Source organism: Oncorhynchus keta, unplaced genomic scaffold, assembly GCF_023373465.1.
Source record: "Oncorhynchus keta strain PuntledgeMale-10-30-2019 unplaced genomic scaffold, Oket_V2 Un_contig_1875_pilon_pilon, whole genome shotgun sequence".
NCBI classification, from domain to species: domain Eukaryota; kingdom Metazoa; phylum Chordata; class Actinopteri; order Salmoniformes; family Salmonidae; genus Oncorhynchus; species Oncorhynchus keta.
Genome location: NW_026281089.1, coordinates 3,458 through 21,331, shown reverse-complemented (window position 1 = coordinate 21,331; position 17,874 = coordinate 3,458). Strand labels below are relative to the sequence as shown.

The 17,874-nt window shown below is 50.6% G+C and overlaps 1 protein-coding gene across 1 annotated transcript in view; it reads left to right on the top strand.

Moving 5' to 3' along the window:
* Window positions 1-17,400, top strand: part of LOC127920263 (mucin-5AC-like) — a 48,716-nt gene extending 31,316 nt beyond the window's left edge. The window contains 5 exon segments of the mRNA XM_052504167.1: window positions 9,517-9,534; window positions 9,673-9,855; window positions 12,779-12,861; window positions 14,455-16,270; window positions 16,273-17,400. Of these exon segments, the coding sequence (XP_052360127.1) occupies window positions 9,517-9,534; window positions 9,673-9,855; window positions 12,779-12,861; window positions 14,455-16,270; window positions 16,273-17,244 (3,072 nt within the window). The 3' untranslated portion in view covers window positions 17,245-17,400.
* Window positions 17,401-17,874: the final 474 nt, after the last annotated feature.

The following is a 17,874-nucleotide window of genomic DNA, read 5'->3' as shown; positions in this document are numbered from 1 at the left end:
ACAGAGAGACATGTTTACCACAGCATAGTCCTCACCTCACTACAGAGAGACATCACTACAGAGAGACATGTTTACCACAGCATAGTCCTGACCTCACTACAGAGAGACATGTTTACCACAGCATAGTCCTGACCTCACTACAGAGAGACATGTTTACCACAGCATAGTCCTCACCTCACTACAGAGAGACATGTTTACCACAGCATAGTCCTCACCTCACTACAGAGAGACATGTTTACCACAGCATAGTCCTCACCTCACTACAGAGAGACATGTTTACCACAGCATAGTCCTCACCTCACTACAGAGAGACATGTTTACCACAGCATAGTCCTGACCTCACTACAGAGAGACATGTTTACCACAGCATAGTCCTGACCTCACTACAGAGAGACATGTTTACCACAGCATAGTCCTGACCTCACTACAGAGAGACATGTTTACCACAGCATAGTCCTCACCTCACTACAGAGAGACATGTTTACCACAGCATAGTCCTCACCTCACTACAGAGAGACATGTTTACCACAGCATAGTCCTGACCTCACTACAGAGAGACATGTTTACCACAGCATAGTCCTCACCTCACTACAGAGAGACATGTTTACCACAGCATAGTCCTCACCTCACTACAGAGAGACATGTTTACCACAGCATAGTCCTCACCTCACTACAGAGAGACATGTTTACCACAGCATAGTCCTCACCTCACTACAGAGAGACATGTTTACCACAGCATAGTCCTGACCTCACTACAGAGAGACATGTTTACCACAGCATAGTCCTCACCTCACTACAGAGAGACATGTTTACCACAGCATAGTCCTCACCTCACTACAGAGAGACATGTTTACCACAGCATAGTCCTCACCTCACTACAGAGAGACATGTTTACCACAGCATAGTCCTGACCTCACTACAGAGAGACATGTTTACCACAGCATAGTCCTGACCTCACTACAGAGAGACATGTTTACCACAGCATAGTCCTGACCTCACTACAGAGAGACATGTTTACCACAGCATAGTCCTCACCTCACTACAGAGAGACATGTTTACCACAGCATAGTCCTCACCTCACTACAGAGAGACATGTTTACCACAGCATAGTCCTCACCTCACTACAGAGAGACATGTTTACCACAGCATAGTCCTGACCTCACTACAGAGAGACAGAGAGACATGTTTACCACAGCATAGTCCTCACCTCACTACAGAGAGACATGTTTACCACAGCATAGTCCTGACCTCACTACAGAGAGACATGTTTACCACAGCATAGTCCTCACCTCACTACAGAGAGACATGTTTACCACAGCATAGTCCTCACCTCACTACAGAGAGACATGTTTACCACAGCATAGTCCTCACCTCACTACAGAGACATGTTTACCACAGCATAGTCCTCACCTCACTACAGAGAGACATGTTTACCACAGCATAGTCCTGACCTCACTACAGAGAGACATGTTTACCACAGCATAGTCCTCACCTCACTACAGAGAGACATGTTTACCACAGCATAGTCCTCACCTCACTACAGAGAGACATGTTTACCACAGCATAGTCCTGACCTCACTACAGAGAGACATGTTTACCACAGCATAGTCCTGACCTCACTACAGAGAGACATGTTTACCACAGCATAGTCCTCACCTCACTACAGAGAGACATGTTTACCACAGCATAGTCCTCACCTCACTACAGAGAGACATGTTTACCACAGCATAGTCCTCACCTCACTACAGAGAGACATGTTTACCACAGCATAGTCCTCACCTCACTACAGAGAGACATGTTTACCACAGCATAGTCCTGACCTCACTACAGAGAGACATGTTTACCACAGCATAGTCCTGACCTCACTACAGAGAGACATGTTTACCACAGCATAGTCCTCACCTCACTACAGAGAGACATGTTTACCACAGCATAGTCCTCACCTCACTACAGAGAGACATGTTTACCACAGCATAGTCCTCACCTCACTACAGAGAGACATGTTTACCACAGCATAGTCCTGACCTCACTACAGAGAGACATGTTTACCACAGCATAGTCCTGACCTCACTACAGAGAGACATGTTTACCACAGCATAGTCCTGACCTCACTACAGAGAGACATGTTTACCACAGCATAGTCCTGACCTCACTACAGAGAGACATGTTTACCACAGCATAGTCCTCACCTCACTACAGAGAGACATGTTTACCACAGCATAGTCCTCACCTCACTACAGAGAGACATGTTTACCACAGCATAGTCCTCACCTCACTACAGAGAGACATGTTTACCACAGCATAGTCCTCACCTCACTACAGAGAGACATGTTTACCACAGCATAGTCCTGACCTCACTACAGAGAGACATGTTTACCACAGCATAGTCCTCACCTCACTACAGAGAGACATGTTTACCACAGCATAGTCCTCACCTCACTACAGAGAGACATGTTTACCACAGCATAGTCCTCACCTCACTACAGAGAGACATGTTTACCACAGCATAGTCCTCACCTCACTACAGAGAGACATGTTTACCACAGCATAGTCCTCACCTCACTACAGAGAGACATGTTTACCACAGCATAGTCCTCACCTCACTACAGAGAGACATGTTTACCACAGCATAGTCCTGACCTCACTACAGAGAGACATGTTTACCACAGCATAGTCCTCACCTCACTACAGAGAGACATGTTTACCACAGCATAGTCCTGACCTCACTACAGAGAGACATGTTTACCACAGCATAGTCCTCACCTCACTACAGAGAGACATGTTTACCACAGCATAGTCCTGACCTCACTACAGAGAGACATGTTTACCACAGCATAGTCCTGACCTCACTACAGAGAGACATGTTTACCACAGCATAGTCCTGACCTCACTACAGAGAGACATGTTTACCACAGCATAGTCCTGACCTCACTACAGAGAGACATGTTTACCACAGCATAGTCCTCACCTCACTACAGAGAGACATGTTTACCACAGCATAGTCCTGACCTCACTACAGAGAGACATGTTTACCACAGCATAGTCCTCACCTCACTACAGAGAGACATGTTTACCACAGCATAGTCCTGACCTCACTACAGAGAGACATGTTTACCACAGCATAGTCCTGACCTCACTACAGAGAGACATGTTTACCACAGCATAGTCCTCACCTCACTACAGAGAGACATGTTTACCACAGCATAGTCCTCACCTCACTACAGAGAGACATGTTTACCACAGCATAGTCCTGACCTCACTACAGAGAGACATGTTTACCACAGCATAGTCCTGACCTCACTACAGAGAGACATGTTTACCACAGCATAGTCCTCACCTCACTACGGAGAGACATGTTTACCACAGCATAGTCCTCACCTCACTACAGAGAGACATAGAGACATGTTTACCACAGCATAGTCCTGACCTCACTACAGAGAGACATGTTTACCACAGCATAGTCCTCACCTCACTACAGAGAGACAGAGAGACATGTTTACCACAGCATAGTCCTCACCTCACTACAGAGAGACAGAGAGACATGTTTACCACAGCATAGTCCTCACCTCACTACAGAGAGACATGTTTACCACAGCATAGTCCTGACCTCACTACAGAGAGACATGTTTACCACAGCATAGTCCTCACCTCACTACAGAGAGACATGTTTACCACAGCATAGTCCTGACCTCACTACAGAGAGACATGTTTACCACAGCATAGTCCTCACCTCACTACAGAGAGACATGTTTACCACAGCATAGTCCTCACCTCACTACAGAGAGACATGTTTACCACAGCATAGTCCTGACCTCACTACAGAGAGACATGTTTACCACAGCATAGTCCTCACCTCACTACAGAGAGACAGAGAGACATGTTTACCACAGCATAGTCCTGACCTCACTACAGAGAGACATGTTTACCACAGCATAGTCCTGACCTCACTACAGAGAGACATGTTTACCACAGCATAGTCCTGACCTCACTACAGAGAGACATGTTTACCACAGCATAGTCCTCACCTCACTACAGAGAGACAGAGAGACATGTTTACCACAGCATAGTCCTCACCTCACTACAGAGAGACATGTTTACCACAGCATAGTCCTGACCTCACTACAGAGAGACATGTTTACCACAGCATAGTCCTCACCTCACTACAGAGAGACATGTTTACCACAGCATAGTCCTGACCTCACTACAGAGAGACATGTTTACCACAGCATAGTCCTGACCTCACTACAGAGAGACATGTTTACCACAGCATAGTCCTGACCTCACTACAGAGAGACATGTTTACCACAGCATAGTCCTCACCTCACTACAGAGAGACATGTTTACCACAGCATAGTCCTGACCTCACTACAGAGAGACATGTTTACCACAGCATAGTCCTGACCTCACTACAGAGAGACATGTTTACCACAGCATAGTCCTGACCTCACTACAGAGAGACATGTTTACCACAGCATAGTCCTGACCTCACTACAGAGAGACATGTTTACCACAGCATAGTCCTCACCTCACTACAGAGAGACATGTTTACCACAGCATAGTCCTCACCTCACTACAGAGAGACATGTTTACCACAGCATAGTCCTGACCTCACTACAGAGAGACATGTTTACCACAGCATAGTCCTCACCTCACTACAGAGAGACATGTTTACCACAGCATAGTCCTGACCTCACTACAGAGAGACATGTTTACCACAGCATAGTCCTCACCTCACTACAGAGAGACATGTTTACCACAGCATAGTCCTCACCTCACTACAGAGAGACATGTTTACCACAGCATAGTCCTCACCTCACTACAGAGAGACATGTTTACCACAGCATAGTCCTCACCTCACTACAGAGAGACATGTTTACCACAGCATAGTCCTCACCTCACTACAGAGACATGTTTACCACAGCATAGTCCTGACCTCACTACAGAGAGACATGTTTACCACAGCATAGTCCTCACCTCACTACAGAGAGACATGTTTACCACAGCATAGTCCTCACCTCACTACAGAGAGACATGTTTACCACAGCATAGTCCTCACCTCACTACAGAGAGACATGTTTACCACAGCATAGTCCTGACCTCACTACAGAGAGACATGTTTACCACAGCATAGTCCTGACCTCACTACAGAGAGACAGAGAGACATGTTTACCACAGCATAGTCCTCACCTCACTACAGAGAGACATGTTTACCACAGCATAGTCCTCACCTCACTACAGAGAGACATGTTTACCACAGCATAGTCCTCACCTCACTACAGAGAGACATGTTTACCACAGCATAGTCCTCACCTCACTACAGAGAGACATGTTTACCACAGCATAGTCCTGACCTCACTACAGAGAGACATGTTTACCACAGCATAGTCCTGACCTCACTACAGAGAGACATGTTTACCACAGCATAGTCCTGACCTCACTACAGAGAGACATGTTTACCACAGCATAGTCCTGACCTCACTACAGAGAGACATGTTTACCACAGCATAGTCCTGACCTCACTACAGAGAGACATGTTTACCACAGCATAGTCCTCACCTCACTACAGAGAGACATGTTTACCACAGCATAGTCCTGACCTCACTACAGAGAGACATGTTTACCACAGCATAGTCCTGACCTCACTACAGAGAGACATGTTTACCACAGCATAGTCCTCACCTCACTACAGAGAGACATGTTTACCACAGCATAGTCCTCACCTCACTACAGAGAGACATGTTTACCACAGCATAGTCCTCACCTCACTACAGAGAGACATGTTTACCACAGCATAGTCCTGACCTCACTACAGAGAGACATGTTTACCACAGCATAGTCCTGACCTCACTACAGAGAGACATGTTTACCACAGCATAGTCCTGACCTCACTACAGAGAGACATGTTTACCACAGCATAGTCCTCACCTCACTACAGAGAGACATGTTTACCACAGCATAGTCCTGACCTCACTACAGAGAGACATGTTTACCACAGCATAGTCCTGACCTCACTACAGAGAGACATGTTTACCACAGCATAGTCCTGACCTCACTACAGAGAGACATGTTTACCACAGCATAGTCCTCACCTCACTACAGAGAGACATGTTTACCACAGCATAGTCCTCACCTCACTACAGAGAGACATGTTTACCACAGCATAGTCCTCACCTCACTACAGAGAGACATGTTTACCACAGCATAGTCCTGACCTCACTACAGAGAGACATGTTTACCACAGCATAGTCCTCACCTCACTACAGAGAGACATGTTTACCACAGCATAGTCCTGACCTCACTACAGAGAGACATGTTTACCACAGCATAGTCCTGACCTCACTACAGAGAGACATGTTTACCACAGCATAGTCCTGACCTCACTACAGAGAGACATGTTTACCACAGCATAGTCCTCACCTCACTACAGAGAGACATGTTTACCACAGCATAGTCCTCACCTCACTACAGAGAGACATGTTTACCACAGCATAGTCCTCACCTCACTACAGAGAGACATGTTTACCACAGCATAGTCCTGACCTCACTACAGAGAGACATGTTTACCACAGCATAGTCCTGACCTCACTACAGAGAGACATGTTTACCACAGCATAGTCCTCACCTCACTACAGAGAGACATGTTTACCACAGCATAGTCCTGACCTCACTACAGAGAGACAGAGAGACATGTTTACCACAGCATAGTCCTGACCTCACTACAGAGAGACAGAGAGACATGTTTACCACAGCATAGTCCTCACCTCACTACAGAGAGACATGTTTACCACAGCATAGTCCTCACCTCACTACAGAGAGACATGTTTACCACAGCATAGTCCTCACCTCACTACAGAGAGACATGTTTACCACAGCATAGTCCTCACCTCACTACAGAGAGACATGTTTACCACAGCATAGTCCTCACCTCACTACAGAGAGACAGAGAGACAGAGAGTTTACTCAGAGAGGCACAGACACAGAGAGGCAGAGACACAGAGAGGCAGAGAGACAGTTTACCACAGCATAGACACAGAGACACAGAGACAGAGAGACATGAGAGGCAGAGACACAGAGAGGCAGAGACACAGAGACACAGAGACACAGAGACCTCACAGAGAGACAGTTTACCACAGATAGTCCTGACCTCACACAGAGAGGCACATGTTTCTCACAGATAGTCCTCAGACACAGAGACACAGAGACACAGACAGAGAGACACAGAGACAGAGACACAGAGAGTGTGTTTACACAGAGAGTCAGAGACACAGAGACACAGAGACAGAGAGACACAGAGACACAGAGAGACACAGAGACACAGAGAGGCAGATCACAGAGAGACAGAGAGGCACAGACACAGAGTTTCACAGACACAGAGTGGTTTCACAGAGAGTGCAGAGACACAGAGAGTTGTGAGACACAGAGTTTCTCAGGACACAGAGACACAGAGTTGTGAGACACAGAGAGACCTGAGAGGAGACACAGAGTTGTGTGTTTCTCTGGGTGTGTATCCAGAGAGGAGTGACACAGTTGTGTGTTTCTCTGGGAGTGTATCCTAGAGACAGAGAGAGTTGTGTGTTTCACAGGACAGTGTATCAGAGAGACAGAGGACAGAGAGTTGTGTGTTTCACAGTTTACACTGAGAGGCAGGTGTGACACAGAGTTGTGTGTTTCAGAGACACAGAGTGTAGAGAGACACAGAGACAGAGAGACAGTGTGTTTCACTGAGTGTATCCTGAGGAGACACAGAGTTGTGTGTTTCATCCTGAGAGGTGTGGAGACACAGAGAGGCAGAGACACAGAGAGGCAGAGACTCAGAGACACAGTGTACAGAGACAGAGAGACAGAGTTGTGAGTTTCAGAGACACAGAGAGGCAGAGACACAGAGACATCACAGAGAGACAGAGAGACAGAGGACAGAGTTGTGTGTTTCTCTGAGTGTGTGAGAGACAGAGACACAGTCACTGAGAGACACAGTTGTGTGTTTCACAGAGTGTGTATCACAGAGGAGTGAGTTGTGTGTTTCTCTGGGTGTGTATCCTGAGAGAGTTGTGTGTTTCTCAGATCACAGAGTGAGTTGTGTGTTTCTCTGGGTGTGTATCCTGAGAGAGTTGTGTGTTTCACTGGATCCTGAGACACAGAGAGTGTATCAGAGACACAGAGTTGTGTGTTTCACTGAGACACAGAGGAGTGAGTTGTGTGTTTCTCTGGGTGTGTATCCAGAGGAGAGAGTTGTGTGTTTCTTTGGGAGTGCATCCATTCTGTGTATTTCTCCAGATTGTGTGTTTCTCTGGGGGTGGTAGGAGTTGTGGTCATTCTCTGGGTTTGTATCCTGAGGTGTGTCAGTTGTGTGTTTCTCTGGGTGTGTATCCTGAGGAGTGAGTTGTGTGTTTCTCTGGGTGTGTATCCTGAGGAGTGAGTTGTGTGTTTCTCTGGGTGTGTATCCTGAGGAGTGAGTTGTGTGTTTCTCTGGGTGTGTATCCTGAGGAGTGAGTTGTGTGTATCCTGAGGAGTGAGTTGTGTGTTTCTCTGGGTGTGTATCCTGAGGAGTGAGTTGTGTGTTTCTCTGGGTGTGTATCCTGAGGAGTGAGTTGTGTGTTTCTCTGGGTGTGTATCCTGAGGAGTGAGTTGTGTGTTTCTCTGGGTGTGTATCCTGAGGAGTGAGTTGTGTGTTTCTCTGGGTGTGTATCCTGAGGAGTGAGTTGTGTGTTTCTCTGGGTGTGTATCCTGAGGAGTGAGTTGTGTGTTTCTCTGGGTGTGTATCCTGAGGAGTGAGTTGTGTGTTTCTCTGGGTGTGTATCCTGAGGAGTGAGTTGTGTGTTTCTCTGGGTGTGTATCCTGAGGAGTGAGTTGTGTGTTTCTCTGGGTGTGTATCCTGAGGAGTGAGTTGTGTGTTTCTCTGGGTGTGTATCCTGAGGAGTGAGTTGTGTGTTTCTCTGGGTGTGTATCCTGAGGAGTGAGTTGTGTGTTTCTCTGGGTGTGTATCCTGAGGAGTGAGTTGTGTGTTTCTCTGGGTGTGTATCCTGAGGAGTGAGTTGTGTGTTTCTCTGGGTGTGTATCCTGAGGAGTGAGTTGTGTGTTTCTCTGGGTGTGTTTCTCTGGGTGTGTATCCTGAGGAGTGAGTTGTGTGTTTCTCTGGGTGTGTATCCTGAGGAATGAGTTGTGTGTTTCTCTGGGTGTGTATCCTGAGGAGTGAGTTGTGTGTTTCTCTGGGTGTGTATCCTGAGGATGAGTTGTGTGTTTCTCTGGGTGTGTATCCTGTTCACACAGTTGTGTGTTTCTCTGGGTGTGTATCCTGAGGAGTGAGTTGTGTGTTTCTCTGGGTGTGTATCCTGAGGAGTGAGTTGTGTGTTTCTCTGGGTGTGTATCCTGAGGAGTGAGTTGTTTCTAGTCGTCATTTCTCACTGTCCACACACTGGTTGAATCCACGTTGTTTCTACATCATTTCTCACTGTCCACACACTGGTTGAATCCACGTTGTTTCTATGTCATTTAAATGATATGACTCTCTCTTCCTAGATGTACAAGGAGGTGAAGGTGAGGCGTTAGGTATCTGGGGAGATGAGAGAACCTGTCGGAGAGATTACAGAGGAAGTCACCCTGCATGTCAGCGTACATACCACCAGCACAGGATCCAGCATGTTTCGACATCATTTCTCGATCCCCAGACAGCAGGTTGAATCAGAGCCCACCAACCAACGCGTCCACCCCGGTCGAATCCACGGCAACGATCATTTCCACTGTCCACAGACTGGTTGGATCACCGTTGTTTCTACAGAGGATTTCCACTGTAACTATGACGACTGTGTCGGTAACCAGGAAGTGGACATGGCGGAACTGGAGGCCATCCTGCGAGGGGTTGACAGAGACTCTCCCTCTAAACTGGTTGAATCCACGTTGTTTCTACATCATTTCTCCTCCACACACTGGTGGAATCTAGTTGTTTCTACATCATTTCTCACTGTTCACACACTGGATGAATCCACATTGTTTGACATCATTTCTCACTGTTACACACCCTCAATGAAGTCACCACATTGTTCCACCCTCTGAAGTCTATTTTGGTCTTCAGTAATGTCCACACTCTGGTTGAATCTACGTTGTTTCTCATCATTTCTCACTGTCCACACCTGGTTGAATCCACGTTGTTTCTCATCATTTCTCACCCTCCTCACACTGGTTGAATCCCGTTGTTTCTACATCATTTCTCACTGTCTCACACACTGGTTGAATCCACTCTTTCTCTCATTTCTCTCTCCCTCCACTGGTTCTCTCATCATTTCTCACTGTCCACCACTGGTTGAATCCACTTGTTTCTCCATCATTTGAATCTACTCCACTTTCTTCCAGCGTTTCTACATCATTTCTCTGTCCCACACTGGTTGAATCACTCCCTTTCCTTCTCTCTCCACTCACTCTCTGAATCCTTGTTTCTACATCATTTCTCACTCTCCCTCACTGGTTGAGATCTCCCGAACCTTCTACTCTTTCTCCTTCTCTCCCTCTTGAATCCTTCTTTCCCACCCTCACTGTTCACATGGTTGAATCCTTCTCTTCTCCCCTTCTCTCACCCAATCACCTGGTTGAATCCCGTCTCTCCTTCTCTCCTTTCTCACTGTCCTCACTGGCGGAATCTCACCTTGTCTCTCCAGAGGAACTGTCTCTCTCCCTGGTTGAATCTCTCTGTCTCTAGGAAGTCTCTCATGTCCTCTCTGGGCCTCCCTCGTTCCTTTCTCCATCTCTCTCCCTCCTCTAACTCTCTGGTTCTCTCCGTCCCTCCTCTACTCTGGATCCTTTGACTCTCAACACTCCTGAGCTCTCATCTCCTTGGAGAATCTCTCCCTCTCTCCTCTACTCTCCCTCTCTCCTTCTCTCTCCCTCCCCTACTCTTTCTCTCCTTCTCTCTCCCTCCCTCCTCTACTCTCTCTCCTCTCTCCCTCCCTCCTCTCTCTCTCCTTCTCTCTCCCTCCCTCCTCTACTCTCTTGTCTCCCTCTCTCCTTCTGTCTCCCTCTCTCCTCTCTCTCCTTCTCTCTCTCTCCCTCCTCTCTCTCCTTCTGTCTCCCTCTCTCCTCTCTCTCTCTCCTTCTCTCTCCCTCCCTCCTCTCTCTCCCTCCCTCCCTCCATCCTCACTCTCCCCCTCCCTCCTCTACTCCCTTTCCTTCTCTCTCCCTCTACTCTCTCTCCTTCTCTCTCCCTCTCTCCTCTACTCTCCCTCTCTCCTTCTCTCTCCCTCCCTCCTCTACTCTCTCTCTCCTTCTCTCTCCCTCTCTCCTTCTCTCTCCCTCCCTCCTATTACTCTCTCTCTCCTTCTCTCCCTCTCTCCTTCTCTCTCCCTCTCTCCTTCTCTCTCCCTCTCCTTCTCTCCCTCCTCTCTCCTCTCCTTCTCTCTCCCCCTCCTCTCTCTCTCTCTCTCCTCTCCCTCCCTCCTCTACTCTCTCTCTCCTTCTCTCTCCCTCCCTCCTCTACTCTCTCTCTCCCTCCCTCCTCTCCTCTCTCTCTCCTTCTCTCTCCCTCCTCTCTCTCTCCTTCTCTCCTCTCTCCTCTCTCTCCTTCTCTCTCCCTCCTCTACTCTCTCTCCTTCTCTCCCTCCCTCCTCTACTCTCTCTCCTTCTCTCTCCCTCCCTCCTCTACTCTCTCTCCTTCTCTCTCCCTCCTCTCCTCTCTCTCTCTCCCTCCCTCCTCTCTCTCTCTCCTTCTCTCTCCCTCTCTCCTCTCCTCTCCCTCTCTCCTTCTCTCTCCCTCCCCTCTCTTTCTCTCCTTCTCTCTCCCTCCCTCCTCTACTCTCTCTCCTCTCTCCCTCCCTCCTCTCTCCTCCTTCTCTCTCCCTCCCTCCTCTCCTCTCTCTGTCTCCTCTCTCCTCTCCTCTCCCTCTCTCCTCTCTCTCTCCCTCTCTCTCTCCTCCTCTCTCTCCTTCTGTCTCCCTCTCTCCTCTCTCTCCTCTGTCTCCCTCTCCTCTCCCTCCTCTCTCTCCCTCTCCCTCCCTCCCTCCCTCCATCCTCTCTCTCCTTCTCCCTCCTCTCCCTCTCTCTCTCTTCTCTCTCCTCTCTCCTCTCTCTCCTTCTGTCTCCCTCTCTCCTCTCTCTCCTTCTGTCTCCCTCTCTCCTCTCTCTCCTTCTGTCTCCCTCTCTCCCCCTCTCTCTCTCCTTCTCTCTCTCTCCCTCCTCTCTCTCCTTCTGTCTCCCTCTCTCCTCTCCCTCCTTCTGTCTCCCTCACTCCTCTCTCTCCTTCTGTCTCCCTCTCTCCTCTCTCTCCTTCTGTCTCCCTCTCTCCTCTCTCTCCTTCTGTCTCCCTCTCTCCCCCTCTCTCTCTCTCTCTCTCTCTCCCTCCTCTCTCTCCTTCTGTCTCCCTCTCTCCTCTCTCTCCTTCTGTCTCTCTCTCCTTCTCTCTCTCTCCCTCCTCTCTCTCCGTCTGTCTCCCTCTCTCCTCTCTCTCCTTCTGTCTCCCTCTCTCCTCTCTCTCCTTCTGTCTCCCTCTCTCCTCTCTCTCCTTCTGTCTCCCTCGCTCCTCTCTCCCCCTCTCTCTCTCTCTCCTTCTCTCTCTCTCCCTCATCTCTCTCCTTCTGTCTCCCTCTCTCCTCTCTCTCCTTCTGTCTCCCTCTCTCCTCTCTCTCCTTCTGTCTCCCTCGCTCCTCTCTCCCCCTCTCTCTCTCTCCTTCTCTCTCTCTTCCTCCTCTCTCTCCGTCTGTCTCCCTCCCTCCTCTCTCTCCTTCTGTCTCCCTCTCTCCCCTTCTCTCTCTCTCCCTCCTCCTTCTCCTTCTGTCTCCCTCTCTCCTCTCTCTAGGCCCTGAAGGAGATAGCCTGTGTGAGTGAAGAGCTGTGTAGCTACCAGGATGAGATCAGCAGGAAGTCCGGAGGGGACAAGAGGTAAGACTATATCAACAAACTGTTCCCTGTATAGTGCACTACTTTTGACCATGGCCCATAGGGCCGAGTACTGGTTAGATCCAGCCAAGTGCCATAGGGCTCTATATAGGGAATAGGGTTCCGTTTGGGATACAGTCACTGTCTACCGATGGCTGGATCTAACCAGTACTCGCCTGGGAGCCCCATGGCACTTGGCTGGATCTAACCAGTACTCGGCTGGGAGCACCATGGCACTTGGCTGGATCTAACCAGTACTCGGCTGGGAGCACCTTGGCACTTGGCTGGATCTAACCAGTACTCGCCTGGGAGCCCCATGGCACTTGGCTGGATCTAACCAGTACTCGGCTGGGAACACCATGGCACTTGGCTGGATCTAACCAGTACTCGGCTGGGAACACCATGGCACTTGGCTGGATCTAACCAGTACTCGCCTGGGAGCCCCATGGCACTTGGCTGGATCTAACCAGTACTCGGCTGGGAACACCATGGCACTTGGCTGGATCTAACCAGTACTCGGCTGGGAACACCATGGCACTTGGCTGGATCTAACCAGTACTCGGCTGGGAGCACCTTGGCACTTGGCTGGATCTAACCAATACTCGGCTGAGAGCACCATGGCACTTGGCTGGATCTAACCAGTACTCGGCTGGGAGCACCATGGCACTTAGCTGGATCTAACCAGTACTCGGCTGGGAGCCCCATGGCACTTGACTGGATCTAACCCCTTCTCTGTGTTAAATACCTGGGAGACACCCTGTGCTTTTTAAACCCTGCATCCAGAACTAAATGTTGCATTACGAACCACTGGTTCAAATACCAGGCATGCTTGGTCTGCTCCATTTGCCTTAGCAGCCACCAGTCATTACATGAAATACCTGAGAATCCTGGGATGCTGGCTGTGCTTTGTAACAGTCTGGACTTCCTCTCTCTCTGTTCCTCCCTCCCTCCTCTACTCTCTCTCTCTGTTCCTCCCTCCCTCCTCTACTCTCTCTCTCTCTGTTCCTCCCTCCCTCCTCTACTCTCTCTCTCTCTTCCTCCCTCCTCTACTCTCTCTCTCCCTCCCTCCCTCCCTCCTCTACTCTCTCTCTCTCTTCCTCCCTCCCTCCTCTACTCTCTCTCTCTCTCTCTTCCTCCCTCCCTCCTCCTCTCTCTCTCTCTCCTCCTCCCTCCCTCCCCCCTCTCCTCTCTCTCTCTGTTCCTCCCTCCCTCCTCTCCTCTCTCTCTCTCTTCCTCCCTCCCTCCTCTACTCTCTCTCTCTCTCCCTTCCTCCCTCCCTCCCTCCCTCCTCTCCTCTCCTCTCTCTCTCTGTTCCGTCCTCTGCTCTCGGAGTCACTGTTTCAAATACCTGGGCTGTTTGCTGGGCTTTCTGAGCCCATTCTGCTTGATCTCTCCTAGAGTTGAATTGTTTGAAATAGCTTCGATGCTCGCTGTATTTTAGTAATGTAAATGACCTTCTGCTTTCTCTCTGTGTTTTGATTCTCTCTGCCTTAAGGGGTCGAACCGAGTCCTCGTATTTCCCCGAGGTGGATCATGTTACGACCAGAGAGAGAATGGAGGACCCTGCCTTCAACCTGACGCAGCTGGTAGCTGACCTCAGGGCCCTGGAAGAGGAGAACTGGCTGTCCATCAGGAAGGACCCCGCCAGGGGCCCCAGTCACCTCAAGGACCCCGACAGGGGCCCCAGTCACCTCAAGGAGCCCACCAGGGGCCCCAGTCACCTCAAGGAGCCCACCAGGGGCCCCAGTCACCTCAAGGACCCCCCCAGGGGCCCCAGTCACCTCAAGGACCCCGCCAGGGGCCCCAGTCACCTCAAGGACCCCACCAGGGGCCCCAGTCACCTCAAGGAGCCCCCCAGGGGCCCCAGTCACCTCAAGGACCCCGACAGGGGCCCCAGTCACCTCAAGGATCCCCCAGGGGCCCCAGTCACCTCAAGGACCCCACATCCAAGCCCTCTGAGAGGGAGAGAGAAGCACCTCCGCTCCCCCCTCTGCTGGTTCCTCCTCCTATCCCTCCTCGGACAACATCATGGTACCTCGCCAGCCCCTCCCCTGAACTACAACTACACGTCCCAGAATCCCTCAGTGGCTCAGGCAGGAAGTGCCACAGCCCCTGTCTCCTGTTAGACAGGAAGTGCAGCAGCAGCCCATCGATAGTGAGGAAGTTCGAGGCGATGCTGCAGGAGAACGAGGGGAAAGTTCTGACGAAGGCCGGGTTTACCACCTGCGCTGTTCCCGTTAACTCCCATTGCAACGTGGGCTGTTGCCACAACCGCTGGTCCTGCGACGGGAGCCGCTTCGGCAGCAGCAAGTCGTCCGCCTACGTGCCTGTCCAGAAGAGCCTGTCTGAAGTCAACATAGTGAGTGCTGCTGGGAGGGACTTGATCCACGACTACAGGCCCGTTGAGAAACCTACAAGTCCTAGAAGCCCCGAGAGAGAGAGTCCTATACAACCTGAAAACAAAGACCTAGCAGTTTCACACATCTGTCTTGACCTTACCTTAGAGTTACCCCCTTCAGGCTCCAACCCTCCAGACTCCAACCCTCCAGACTCCAACCCTCCAGGCCACAGTAGGAATATGATGCTGGAACATGCCACTGCTGAGTTTAACAGGACTCTCTTCCAGGCTGAGATGGGTCGAGGGATGGAGGACGATGATGTAGAGGACAGTTTTACATCAGCGGGTGTCTCTAACAGGGGCATACCAGACAGTACGACGGTATGTGGCGAGGTCACACACGGGGTCACCAGGGAGACGAACTTTGACCTCCCGCCACGGCACGCCACAGAGGTCAGACAGAAGGAGGTGATCTGTGACATCACAGCTCAGAAGCTGAGTTCAGGGATCAAACTGAGCCAGGCCCTGCCCCCATCTGACCCTCATCCAGGGGTCACCATCAGGACCTTGGACCCCCCTGCCACCTCTGACCTTTCACCCCAACACCCAGAAGTTGCGTTTAGGAACATGCCTTCTAACCCGGCAACGCGTTGCCCTGAGGTCAAACACAAAGCTGGACCCCCCAACAGCCTGTCTAAGCCCACACTGCACAGGTCCATCTCTAGTGAATACAAGCAGCCTGCCCAGACTACACACACGGCTCCAGGACCAGAGGTGAGTGCCAGTCCGAAGAGGGACATCAAGGCCCAAGGAGGGAGGCCTCATTCCGTTAAGTCAGGCCCAGCGCCCCAGCCTCCTACAAACCTCAGGCCGAGGCAGGTTGGGCAACCTGGGAGTCGCCCAACCACAACGCAGGACATCCTTAAAGCTGGATCTGTGGGGTCAGGACTCCGTGTCCCTGGGGGGTCAGGACTCAGTGTGCCTGGGGGGTCAGGACTCTGTGTGCCTGGGGGGTCAGGACTCAGTGTGCCTGGGGGTCAGGACTCCGTGTGCCTGGGGGGTCAGGACTCCGTGGTGTAATGAGCGACCAGCCCTGGAAGCCCCTGACTCTGGCTGCGTTACGTCCATCTGACTCCAGGTCTAATTACGGAGCTGTGGAGAGGATCCTGAAGAGCTACGAGAACACTGCCTGGAGCCAGCGGTACCAGAACCATACCCAACCCACTGAGTCCAGCCCTGACCCTGGTCCCAACCTCAGTCCTAACCCTGGTCCCAACCTCAGCCCTAACCCTGGTCCCAACCTCAGCCCTAACCCTGGTCCCAACCTCAGCCCTAACCCTGGTCCCAACCTCAGCCCTAACCCTGGTCTCAGCCCCAGTCCTAACCCTGGTCTCAGCCCCAGTCCTAACCCTGGTCTCAGCCCCAGTCCTAACCCTGGTCCCAACCTCAGCCCTAACCCTGGTCTCAGCCCCAGTCCTAACCCTGGTCTCAGCCCCAGTCCTAACCCTGGTCCCAACCTCAGCCCTAACCCTGGTCTCAGCCCCAGTCCTAACCCTGGTCTCTGCCCCAGTCCTAACCCTGGTCTCAGCCCCAGTCCTAACCCTGGTCTCTGCCCCAGTCCTAACCCTGGTCTCTGCCCCAGTCCTAACCCTGGTCTCAGCCCCAGTCCTAACCCTGGTCTCTGCCCCAGTCCTAACCCTGGTCTCAGTGCTAACCCTGGTCCCAGCCCCAGACAGGAAGAGGAACTCATGGATCTTCTGGAGGAGATGATGGATAAGGATTACTGGGATCAGTCAGGCCCTGCCTCTGGACACTCCTCCCACACACACTCTCACCACAGCCAGCTGACCAGCTCCCACAGAGAGACGAGGCTAACCATGCAGGTGGGTACAGTGTTAAAACGCATGAATACACACACACACACACACACACACACACACACACACACACACACACACACACACACACACACACACACACACACACACACACACACACACACACACACACACACACACACACACCATTGTGTTTATTCTGTGGAATAGTTTGACTTGTTGATCAAACTTCTTCAGGCTCTCTAACACATTTAAGTGGCAAAATCTGCATCCCAGAATGGTTCCTATGTGTCCTGGTTGGCAGTAATACCATCTAGGGTTCTATTAATGGTCCCCTAGTCCCTATGGGTCCTGGTTGGCAGTAATACCATCCAGGGTTCTATTAATGGTCCCTATGGGTCCTGGTTAATGGTCCCCTAGTCCCTATGGGTCCTGGTTGATGGTCCCTATGTGTCCTGGTTGAGAGTAATACCATCCAGGGTTCTATTAATGGTCCCTATGTGTCCTGGTTGAGAGTAATACCATCTAGGGTTCTATTAATGGTCCCTATGTGTCCTGGTTGAGAGTAATACCATCTAGGGTTCTATTAATGGTCCCTATGTGTCCTGGTTGACAGTAATATACTATCCAGGGTTCCATTAATGGTCCCTATGGGTCCTGGTTAATGGTCCCCTAGTTCCTATGGGTCCTGGTTAATGGTCCCCTAGTTCCTATGGGTCCTGGTTAATGGTCCCCTAGTTCCTATGGGTCCTGGTTAATGGTCCACTAGTTCCTATGGGTCCTGGTTAATGGTCCCCTAGTTCCTATGGGTCCTGGTTAATGGTCCCCTAGTTCCTATGG